The sequence below is a fragment of the Sphaeramia orbicularis genome, chromosome 6 (assembly GCF_902148855.1).
Source record: "Sphaeramia orbicularis chromosome 6, fSphaOr1.1, whole genome shotgun sequence".
Taxonomy (NCBI): domain Eukaryota; kingdom Metazoa; phylum Chordata; class Actinopteri; order Kurtiformes; family Apogonidae; genus Sphaeramia; species Sphaeramia orbicularis.
Genome location: NC_043962.1, coordinates 2,299,002 through 2,311,501, shown reverse-complemented (window position 1 = coordinate 2,311,501; position 12,500 = coordinate 2,299,002). Strand labels below are relative to the sequence as shown.

The 12,500-nt window shown below is 41.5% G+C and overlaps 1 protein-coding gene and 1 pseudogene across 2 annotated transcripts in view; both read left to right on the top strand.

The window, feature by feature from the left end:
- Positions 1–12,500, top strand: part of LOC115421684 (CCR4-NOT transcription complex subunit 1-like) — a 969,367-nt pseudogene that overhangs the window by 748,742 nt on the left and 208,125 nt on the right.
- Positions 1–12,500, top strand: part of gnao1a (guanine nucleotide binding protein (G protein), alpha activating activity polypeptide O, a) — a 91,150-nt gene that overhangs the window by 68,527 nt on the left and 10,123 nt on the right. For both annotated transcript variants that reach the window (XM_030137679.1, XM_030137680.1), the window contains exons 5-6: positions 5,332–5,460; positions 7,489–7,618. In XM_030137679.1, the coding sequence (XP_029993539.1) occupies positions 5,332–5,460; positions 7,489–7,618 (259 nt within the window). The remainder of the gene's footprint in view (positions 1–5,331; positions 5,461–7,488; positions 7,619–12,500) is intronic.

The following is a 12,500-nucleotide window of genomic DNA, read 5'->3' as shown; positions in this document are numbered from 1 at the left end:
TCATGTTTGGGTTTGTGTGGTTTCATATGTGTGTGTTTGTGTGGTTTTATGTGTGTGTTTGTGTGGTTTCATATGTGTGTGTTTGTGTGGTTTCATGTTTGTGTTTGTGTGGTTTCATATGTGTGTGTTTGTGTGGTTTTATGTGTGTGTTTGTGTGGTTTCATATGTGTGTGTTTGTGTGGTTTCATGTTTGTGTTTGTGTGGTTTCATATGTGTGTGTGTGGTTTTATATGTGTGTGTTTGTGTGGTTTCATATATGTGTCTTTGTGTGGTTTCATATGTGTGTGTTTGTGTGGTTTCATATGTGTGTGTTTGTGTGGTTTTATATGTGTGTGTTTGTGTGGTTTGATATGTGTGTGTTTGTGTGGTTTGATATGTGTGTGTTTGTGTGGTTTTATATGTGTGTGTTTGTGTGGTTTGATATGTGTGTGTTTGTGTGGTTTGATATGTGTGTGTTTGTGTGGTTTCATATGTGTGTGTTTGTGTGGTTTCATATGTGTGTTTTTGTGTGGTTTTATATGTGTGTGTTTGTGTGGTTTCATATGTGTGTGTTTGTGTGGTTTCATATGTTTGTGTTTGTGTGGTTTCATATGTGTGTGTTTGTGTGGTTTCATATGTGTGTTTTTGTGGTTTCATATGTGTGTTTTTGTGTGGTTTCATATGTGTGTTTTTGTGTGGTTTTATATGTGTGTGTTTGTGTGGTTTTATATGTGTGTGTTTGTGTGGTTTCATATGTGTGTGTTTGTGTGGTTTCATATGTTTGTGTTTGTGTGGTTTCATATGTGTGTGTTTGTGTGGTTTCATATGTTTGTGTTTGTGTGGTTTCATATGTGTGTGTTTGTGTGGTTTCATATGTGTGTTTTTGTGTGGTTTCATATGTGTGTTTTTGTGTGGTTTTATATGTGTGTGTTTGTGTGGTTTCATATGTGTGTGTTTGTGTGGTTTCATATGTTTGTGTTTGTGTGGTTTCATATGTGTGTGTTTGTGTGGTTTCATGTGTGTTTGTGTGGTTTCATATGTGTGTGTTTGTGTGGTTTCATATGTATGTGTTTGTGTGGTTTCATATGTGTGTGTTTGTGTGGTTTCATGTGTGTTTGTGTGGTTTCATATGTGTGTGTTTGTATGGTTTCATATGTTTGTGTTTGTGTGGTTTCATATGTGTGTGTTTGTGTGGTTTCATGTGTGTTTGTGTGGTTTCATATGTGTGTGTTTGTGTGGTTTCATATGTGTGTGTTTGTCTGGTTTCATATGTGTGTGTTTGTGTGGTTTCATATGTGTGTGTTTGTGTGGTTTCATATGTGTGTGTTTGTGTGGTTTCATGAGTGTTTGTGTGGTTTCATATGTGTGTGTTTGTGTGGTTTCATGTGTGTTTGTGTGGTTTCATATGTGTGTGTTTGTGTGGTTTCATATGTGTGTTTTTGTGTGGTTTCATATGTGTGTGTTTGTCTGGTTTCATATGTGGCTGTTTGTGTGGTTTTTTATGTGTGTGTTTGTGTGGTTTCATATGTGTGTGTTTGTGTGGTTTCATATGTGTGTTTTTGTGTGGTTTTTTATGTGTGTGTTTGTGTGGTTTCATATGTGTGTGTTTGTGTGGTTTTATGTGTGTGTTTGTGTGGTTTCATGTGTGTGTTTGTGTGGTTTTATGTGTGTGTTTGTGTGGTTTCATATGTGTGTATGTGTGGTTTCATATGTGTGTTTTTGTGTGGTTTTATATGTGTGTGTTTGTGTGGTTTCATATGTGTGTGTTTGTGTGGTTTCATATGTGTGTGTTTGTGTGGTTTCATATGTGTGTGTTTGTCTGGTTTCCAATGTGTGTTTTTGTGTGGTTTTATGTGTGTGTTTGTGTGGTTTCATGTGTGTGTTTGTCTGGTTTCATATGTGTGTTTTTGTGTGGTTTTATGTGTGTGTTTGTGTGGTTTCATATATGTGTGTGTATGTGTGGTTTCATATGTGTGTTTGTGTGGTTTCATATGTGTGTGTTTGTGTGGTTTCATATGTGTGTTTTTGTGTGGTTTCATATGTGTGTGTTTGTGTGGTTTCATATGTGTGTGTTTGTGTGGTTTCATATGTGTGTGTTTGTGTGGTTTCATATTTGTGTTTGTGTGGTTTCATGTGTGTGTTTGTCTGGTTTCATATGTGTGTTTTTGTGTGGTTTTATGTGTGTGTTTGTGTGGTTTCATATGTGTGTGTTTGTGTGGTTTGATATGTGTGTGTTTGTGTGGTTTCATATGTGTGTGTTTGTGTGGTTTTATATGTGTGTGTTTGTGTGGTTTCATATGTGTGTGTTTGTGTGGTTTGATATGTGTGTTTGTGTGGTTGGATATGTGTGTGTTTGTGTGGTTTGAGAACCATCAAGGCCATGGTTCTCGACCGGAAAAAGGTGGTCTGCCCTTTCCCCGTTCGGTGGGGAGTCTCTGCCCCAAGTGGAGGAGTTTAAGTATCTCGGGGTCTTGTTCACAGTGAGGGAAGGATGGAGCGTGAGATTGACAGACGGGTCGGTGCAGCGTCTGCAGTGATGCAGTCGCTGTACCGGTCGGTTGTGGTGAAGAAGGAGCTGAGCTGAGAGGCGAAGCTCTCGATTTACCGGTCAGTCTACGTTCCTACCCTCACCTATGGTCATGAGCTTTGGGTCATGACCGAAAGGACAAGATCCCGGATACAAGCGGTCCAAATGAGTTTCCTCCGCAGGGTGGCTGGGCGCACCCTTAGGGATAGGGGGAGGAGCTCAGTCACCAGGGAGGAGCTCGGAGTAGAGCCGCTGCTCCTCCGCGTCGAGAGGGGCCAGCTGAGGTGGATCAGGCATCTGTTTCGGATGCCTCCTGGACGCCTCCCAGGGGAGGTGTTCCGGGCATGTCCCACCGGGAGGAGACCTCGGGGAAGACCCAGGACACGCTGGAGAGACTATGTCTCTCGGCTGGCCTGGGAACGCCTCGGGATCCCCCCGGAAGAGCTGGAGGAGGAGTCTGAGGAGAGGGAAGTCTGGGCATCCCTGCTTAGACTGTTACCCCCGCGACCCGGCCCCGGATAAGCGGAAGAGAATGGATGGATGGATGGATGTGTGGTTTGATATGTGTGTGTTTGTGTGGTTTGATATGTGTGTGTTTGTGTGGTTTGATATGTGTGTGTTTGTGTGGTTTCATATGTGTGTGTATGTGTGGTTTCCTTTCCATTTCAGCCTTTCTGCCACCAGATGGACAGATGTTCTATCGTAGACGTCCTTGAATTCATGTAAAAACAGTCGTGTGGACCTGCAGTGTTTACACCAGTGGGTCATAGTTCACACTAAAGGTCTGACTTATTCAAGGTTTGGTTAAAAACATGTGCAAAGTGATCTACTAACAGGACGTGCTGAGGGTTCCATCTGTCAAATAGACTAAAGTGGTCCAGCTTTGTCCTGAAGAATCTGAAATCTGGGCGTTTGTGACAGAACCCACACCAGTACTGGAGGAGTAGATGGAAATATGGATGTGTGTAGTGGAATGTGTGTGACCAAACCTGAACCTGAACCTGAACCTGAACCTAAACCTGGTTCCAGTGGCTGATTCTGCATCTGTACTGATCTGGCCTGAAAGGCAGGTTTGAACTGGAACAGCTCCGCCCTAAACTGGCTGAGGAGTAGGGCTGTGTATTGGCAAGAATCTGGTGATACGGTACAAATCACAATATTAGGACCACAATACGATATGTCATGATATATCACGATACTGTTAACAAGGCAATATTTTTTGTTTGTTTTGTTTCTTCCTCTAGGATATTATTTCCTGGAAAACTTTAATAATACCAGAAATATGTGCAAATACTAAACACATTTTTATTTGATCACAACAGGATTTAATACTATATCACAAAACTTTCCTCTGTAAAAACGAAATTTTGTTTTAATGATAATCCTACTATAATGCACGTTCTGTGACCGGTGTCCCGTCCGTGTTCGATTGATGTTGCAGCACGGGAGGGCGTTTGCACACAATGCCGCTGTTGCACCACAGGAGGGCGTTTTAGCCACGGGTACAATGCCCCTAGTAATAAATAAATAAATACATAAAATGATGTTTACAGACATTACAGTTTCAGATCCTGCTCAAATGTTCATATTCTGTTAGTTGTGAAATGAATGTATAGTGTTCAGTCACTTAATCATCCAACATCATAACATTATTTTTGAGTGATCCCAACAAAGGAACTACCCTCTGCTTCTTTCAGACGGTAAAAAATGCTTTAAGGATGATTGAAATAGCCAGTATTTAACAAAACGGTGTTATCCATTAAAAAAATAAACTACATGCATGACCTGCAATATCACAGTACTGCCTTTTTAGTACAAACAACAGAGCAAAATACTCGTTTAAATAAATACCTAAAAATATTGATTTAGTATTTTTTAATATCAATACAGTATCATAAAATGAAATATCACAATATATTGCACAACCGATATTTTCTTACACCCCTACTGAGGAGGCGGGGCTTAGGCCCAACCAAAGGGAATGCCCACAACCAATCTGTTCTGATCACATCAACATTTATGGAACGACCCAAGAACAAATAATACAGACGTATGTTCTACCCACAATGCACCTGGAGAACTTCTATGAACTAATACAGATGTATGTTCTACCCACAATGCACCAGGAGAACTTCTACATGAACTAATACAGACGTATGTTCTACCCACAGTCCACCTGGAGAACTTCTACATGAACTAATACAGATGTATGTTCTACCCACAATGCACCAGGAGAGCTTCTACATGAACTAATACAGACGTGTGTTCTACCCACAATGCACCTGGAGAACTTCCACATGAACTAATACAGATGTATGTTCTATCCACAATGAACCTGGAGAACTTCTACATGAACTAATACAGACATATGTTCTACCCACAATGCACCTGGAGAACTTGTAGATGTTCTAGGTGCTGATGTGGGTCCAGTCCCAGTTCCTCCATGGGTTCCTGTTCTTCTGGGTCATTCCAGTCTCTGTTCCGTTAGTGCTGGTGGATCCCACAGCAGTTTATACAGTGGACTGTCTCCATGACAACCAGTAGGACACACTAACCCCTCCTTTAAACAGGACCGTCTCCCAGACTGTGACCTGTTGGCATTAGTTCAGGTTCATTTGAGTTGATCAGCTGTGACAGATCAATAGGACAGACATGTTCTAGTGTCAACAAACACATGTGAGTCTGATAGTTTTGGATCTCATTAACTGAGGTTCATAGTACATCAGAACTGTGTGTGTGTGTGTGTGTGTGTGTGTGTGTGTGTGTGTGTGTGTGTGTGTGAGAATCTCTGCTCATGTGCTCTTTGTGTCTTTTTTTTATTTCAGTTACTTAGACAGCCTAGACCGGATCGGAGCATCGGACTACCAACCCACAGAGCAGGACATCCTGAGGACCAGAGTGAAGACCACAGGCATCGTGGAGACACACTTTACCTTCAAAAACCTCCACTTCAGGTCAGTGGGGTCACAGTGGGGTCACAGTGCTGTTCCTGTCAGCAGCTCTGCCCCTCCCAGTCCCTCTGCTCCTCCCTCCCAGTCCCTCTGCCCCTCCCAGTCCCTCTGCTCCTCCCTCCCAGTCCTTCTGCCCCTCCCAGTCCCTCTGCTCATTGGTCTTCTCCTCCTGTCTCCACTTCAGTTAATTTAATTAGACGCTTTCACCAAGTGTCTACATTTCTGATGGTCCGCCTCTGAAATGAGACAGAATTAGATTAAAGGAAGGAACAGTGGGAACCATGACAGAGAGGAGGGAGGGGCATTCTGGGATTGGAGGAGGAGAGGGAGGAGAAATGACACAAGAATGGGGAGGGATGGGCTTCTCACCTCTGATTTATCAAATTACCATATTACTGCCTATATTCATATACATATATACATAAATGCTCATATATATATATATATATATATATATATATATATATATATACACACACAGGGTGGGGAAGCAAAATTTACAATATTTTGAGGCAGGGATTGAAAGACAGTGTATGACCAATTAGTTTACTGAAAGTCATGAGAATTTATTTGCCACAAGAAAATGTCCATAATAGAAAATGTTTTTATTCTATGTGTCCTCCTTCTTTCTCAATAACTGCCTTCACACGCTTCCTGAAACTTGCGCAAGTGTTCCTCAAATATTGGGGTGACAACTTCTCCCATTCTTCTTTAATAGTATCCTCCAGACTTTCTGGTAATAGTTTTGCTCATAGTCATTCTCTTCTTTCCATTATAAACAGTCTTTATGGACACTCCAACTATTTTGGAAATCTCCTTTGGTGTGACGAGTGCATTCAGCAAATCACACACTCTTTGACGTTTGCTTTCCTGATTACTCATATGGGCAAAAGTTTGTGAAAAGGTATGGATAATAGTGTTAGGTATGATTATGACATCAGTATATGTTTGGGTTCAAAACAACTGACGTAGTGTCTGCTGAGAAAAAACAACTAAATGTTCATTGTACATTTTGCTTCCCCACCCTGTATATATATATATTTACACACACACACATGAATAATGGATATACTAATAGTCACAAAGCAGAGGTTCTTCACCTCTAGACTCCCAGTTGTTTTTCGGGGTGAATCTGCTGTTCCACTCCACATCTGATGTTTGTTTTACTTTTACTTTTCCATCTTCCTTGTACACAAAATGCATTCCTTAGTATATGTTTAAATACGGTCACTTTAAACACAATGAAGTGTTGTGTTGAATGATGTTCTGCAGGGGGTCGTTTCCAGTGGAGTGGGCGGGACACAGGCTCTTTTTCCCTGAATCTTATCGGCTTTTCCTGGCAGTGCTTTAGCATGTGGGAGGAGGGGACCCAGTGTTCCTGGACTGGGTGGAGCCCATCAGCCCACCTTCACATCCGGCACTTACATGACCCGGTTCCTTTCACTGGACCCAGACCTTTACAAAGTTAGCCCTAGAACACATCCTGTTCCTCTAGTCAGTCTGTCCATGGTTGGTCTGTGGATTATTTCTTAGCAGGCTAATAGGAGGCTTTGGCTTCTGCTGAGTGGGCTATTGGTGACAGTTAGCATAGGTTAGCTACATTAGCTTCTGTTAGCTTTAATTCTGTGTTTACATACCGTCTGTCAGCCTGTTCATAGTGTGTTTATATATACTGATCTTATCAAACACAGTTGTATGTATTCATATTTAGAAAAGTGTGTTAGTCATATTGATTATTTCCTTCCAATGGTTCCGTCAACTAGGTCGGATATTTGAGACCTTTAGTGGTTGAAGCTGATGGGTTAGAAACAGCTGTTTGACTTTGACCAGGTCTATATAGTGGTGACTGGGTCTGAGCATCTGCAACTGCAGTTAGTTAGTTAGTTATAGTAATATAGTGATCTGATATGATATAATACAATATAATATATGAATATATAAAATTCCCACACTTTATACTTCATGAATCTTTTAAATATGTTAAATCATTTTCTGTATGTATTCTGTCTGTGCCCCCCCCCCCCCCCCCAGGCTGTTCGATGTGGGAGGTCAGAGGTCAGAGAGGAAGAAGTGGATCCACTGTTTCGAGGACGTCACAGCCATCATCTTCTGCGTGGCACTCAGCGGATACGACCAGGTTCTGCATGAGGACGAGACCACGGTAAGAGCAAATGGTCCATGTGGATGTGGGCTGTACCCCCCCCCCCCCACCACCACCACCACCACCACCACCACCCCACCCCCCACCACACACACACACACACATAAATGACCTGTCCAGTCACTGAAGGCTCTGCTCTGGGCTGGAACAGGGTTCTTCTTTGTCCATCCATAGGTTTCCTGTGTTCATGTGTTCTTCTATCTGCTCCAGCCAAAGCAGATGCTCCGTTTCAAATACATGAGGTGTACATGTGGTCGTCCAGGACCTGTTCCACTGCCTTAAACTGTACATTTGGGCCAAATATGGACCTGTTTCACATATTCAAGTTCTGGGTTTAATGAACTCACAGGTGTTTACTGTTATATACTGGACATAACGAAGTGAGGACGAGTCAAATGAGAACCAAACCTGGGTTTCTACAGCCTGTTTTGCACATTGTAAACCCCCCCCATCAGACTGAAAACTGGGTGTTTCCTCTGACAAAGGCCACACAACCACCACGTGCCTGGAAAAGATGCTGCTGCTGCTGCGACGCCTAAAAAGCAAATAAGCTGATTTGAATTCATAGTGCTCACCGCTATTTATAATCCTGACGTGGATCCGCAGAGAATTCCAGGATGGAACTAGTGTTCAGCAGCTGCTCTATTTATGCAGATGTCATCAACCCCCCCCCTCTGAGCTGGGAGCTCCAGAGGAACGTCAGATGAGCAGAGGCAGTATCCATCACAGCCCCCACCCCCCACATACAAGCCCCACATACACAGACATTTAAGAGGTGCACAGAGTTTCTGTTGTTGTTCTTTAATAATTGATCGACTGCTGCGTATGTGGGTCCAAATATAGGCCAGTGTTTAGGATCAATGCATGTGCAGTTTGGAAACACTGTGGACCGACTGCACCTGCATCAGAAACTGGAACCACAGGGTGTGTTAGAACACAACAACAACACAAAACACACACACTGGACTCACTAATGCATTAAACCAGGACTACAGGTGTACAGGGGTCCAGGACTACAGGGGTACAGGGATACAAAAGTACAGGGGTACAAGAGTACACGAGTTCAGGGGTACAGGACTACAAGGGTACAGGACTACAGGGGTACAAGGATACAGGACTACAGGGGTACAAGAGTACAGGGGTACGAGGGTACAGGACTGCAGGGGTACAAGAGTACAGGGGTACGAGGATACAGGACTACAGGGGTACAAAAGTACAGGGGTACGAGGGTATAGGACTGCAGGGGTACAAGGGTACAGGGGTACGAGGATACAGGACTACAGGGGTACAAGAGTACAGGGGTACGAGGGTATAGGACTGCAGGGGTACAAGGGTACAGGGGTACGAGGATACAGGACTACAGGGGTACAAGAGTACAGGGGTACGAGGATACAGGACTGCAGGGGTACAAGGGTACAGGGGTACAGAACTACAGGACAACAGGGGTACAAGGGTCTTCTCCAACTCCGCCCTCTTTTCCAAATATGGGCACTTCCCACTCGAGATGAGTGTTTCCTGAATTCATTCAAAAACACAATAATATTTACAGATTTGATAAAAACCAAACAGTGGCGTGACAGCCTCACGCTAACGGTGTCAACTTCATGTATTTGTGTTGTTTTACAGGTGAAAAAAGTACAATTACATGATGAGTTTGTTTACACCTGAAAAGAAAAAAGAATAACATCAACAACCGAAAATTAAAATGGCACAAAGAAAAATAAGGACAATTTAGTAACAGACATAATCATGTTAAAATGACCCATAATTCTCATCATAAACTTCAGGTTCATATTTTTGTGGAATCTGAACCTGTATTTTTTTGTGCTGAAGATGACAGATTCAGAGTCCGAATATTTGAACATAGAAACGGCCTCATGCTAACGGTGTCCCCTCTGTGTATTTGTGTGTATTTATTCTGGCAGGTGTTCATTACGGTGCATTCGTGCTCACATATACACACACATCTCATACCAAACACTACTTCCTGTCTGCTGTTCCCTTCCTTCAGTTCATCAGCTGCTTCTCTCCGTGTGTCTTTTTTTTTCTGCCTCTTGTCAAATCAAAGTCACACGTGCACAAACACACCTTCTCTGGCGGACAGGAAGTCCCGCCCTCCTGCTAAAAACGTTCTCTCCAGCGCTAAAACCATGTTTGCGTGTATGTATGTTGTGTTTTTTGTTTTGTTTTTGGGGGGGGGTTCCCACGTGTGGACTGGGATGTAGCCATGTCCCTGGCATTTGCTGTTCCTGCTCTTAAGCTCCGCCCCTGCAGCATCTCTGGCTCCTTCCACTCCTCCTGTCACTCTCGCCACCGACTGTCTCCTCTCTAACCAATCAGCAGTCAGATCCTCTGCAGATGCTCCGCCCACAGACAGGTATGAACCCTCCTGATAGGTCTATGTGTAGTCAGCAGAAGTTGAGAGCAGTGTCTCTTTGGTTGTGTGTGTGTGTGTGTGTGTGCGTGTGTGTGTGCGTGCGTGCGTGTGACTTTACCTCCATCTGTTTTTTCTTAAATCTGTTTTACCTCCTTCCTCTCTTCTGATTGGTTGTTGAATCCGTTCTTTCGTCCTTTGTCTAAAGAGAACCTGCTTTCAACTCGATCCGTTCTTTGGTGTTCAATCTAAATTCCTGATTGTAGTCTTGGTTTTTCTTCACTTGGCTCTTTGTTTGAAGGGTTTCGGTTCATTGATATTTTTAAAGTTCAACCTAAATGTGTTTTTGTGCGTTCATCAGAAAATGCACTAGTGAATTATTTATCCTCCTCAGACCCAGCTATGGGTTTTCTGTCCACATTTGTGGACAAGAGTTTCACAACTTTAACCAAAAAAAGAAAACTGTCCACCACAAAGGACATTCCATAAAAATGTTAAAAACTGCATCTGAAAAACTGTTGCCTCATGATGTTTCCAATATAGGCACTTATTGAATAAAAAACAAAAGAAGCTGGTACTGTGCTGACATTTCCTGGGTCTGAGGAGGTTATGGTGGACCCATGAGCTCCTGAAAGGGAAAAGTGAAGAAACACTCAGTCTGATTGGATTTTTTTATTCTTTTAGTGGTACTTTTCCTGCTTTTCTTTCCATCTGATTGGATTTGTTATTCTTTTAGTGGTACTTTTCCTGCTTTTCTTTCCATCTGATTGGATTTGTTATTCTTTTAGTGGTACTTTTCCTGCTTTTCTTTCCACTAACCTCAGTCTTTGCTCATATTTGGTTCCCTGTAGAGCTGCCACTGTCAGCTGTTATCATTTAGACACAGATGTCAAACAGAATAAACATGTACAGAACCTTTAATGTGCACTTTTCACACTCACTTAGTCCTTCTACACCTCAGACTGTATTGCACTGTTGTTGAAAATAGTCATTTATATAAACTCCTGCTCGTACTTCTGCAGTATTTAATACAGTCAAAGGTTAGGGTTAAGAAATAAGTAAATAAATAATACAGTCAAAGGTTAGGGTTAAGAAATAAAAATGAATGAATAAATAAATAAATAAATAAATAAATAAGTCAAAGGTTAGGGTTAAGAAATAAAAATGAATGAATGAATGAATGAATGAATAAATAAATAAATAAATAAGTCAAAGGTTAGGGTTAAGAAAATAAATAAATAAAACAGTCCAAGGTTAGGGTTAAGAAATAAATAAATAAAAAATACAGTCCAAGGTTAGGGTTAAGAAAAAAATGAATGAATGAATAAATAAATAATACAGTCAAAGGTTAGGGTTAAGAAATAAATAAATAATGCAGTCCAAGGTTAGGGTTAAGAAAAATAAATTACTAAATGAATAGTCCAGTCTAGGGTTAGGGTTGAGAAAGAAAGAAAGAAATAGTCCAGTCTAGGATTAGGGTTAAGAACATAAATAAATAAATAAATAAATAGATAAATAGATAGATAGATAGATAGATAGATAGATAGATAGATAGATAGATAGATAGATAGATAGATAGATAGATAGATAGATAGATAGATAGATAGATAGATAGTTAGTTAGTTAGTTAGTTAGTTAGTTAGTCCAGTCAAGGGTTGGGGTTCAGTTTTAGTTTGTCCAACATTAGGAGTTCAAAGTGCATGGCTTTGTTCAAGCTGCTTTACTAATAACTGCTGTTACTGACACACACACACACACACACACACACACACACACACACACACTCAACAGCAAAGTGGTTTGTTCACAGAAAGGAGGAACTCTTCACTGCTTCCTGGTTTTTTTTTTGTTTTTTTTTTCTAAATCCCTCTGTGTGTTGTGTGTATTGTGTGTATAGTGTTTATTGTGTGTGTTGTGTGTATTGTGTGTATAGTGTGTATTGTGTGTGTTGTGTGTATAGTGTTTATTGTTTGTGTTGTGTGTATAGTGTGTATTGTGTGTGTATTGTATGTGTAGTGTGTGTTGTGTGTATAGTGTTTATTGTTTGTGTTGTGTGTATAGTGTGTATTGTGTGTGTATTGTATGTGTAGTGTGTGTTGTGTGTATTGTGTGTATTGTATATATTGTATGTATCATGTGTGTGTTGTGTGTGGTTGTGCTATAGTGTGTATAGTATGTATAGTGTGTGTATTGTGTGTGTGGTTGTGCTGTAGGTGGACCCACTCTTCCTCCTTCAGACTCACTGTGGTTCTGCTGTTTCAGTCCATGCACTGGTTCTGCTGTTTCAGTCCATGCACTGGTTCTGCTGTTTCAGTCTGTTCACTGGTTCTGGTGTCACTGAGGGGTCCAGTTGGACTTTCTTCAGTCCTCTGCTCCTCTACAGCCACAACATTGTGTAACACTAGTGTTAGCATAGAAATGCTGTTAGCTAACATCAGTAAATATGTGGCTCCTATCACAACACAGACTCCAACACAAACTTTATATTCACACAGAGAGCAAAGGGTT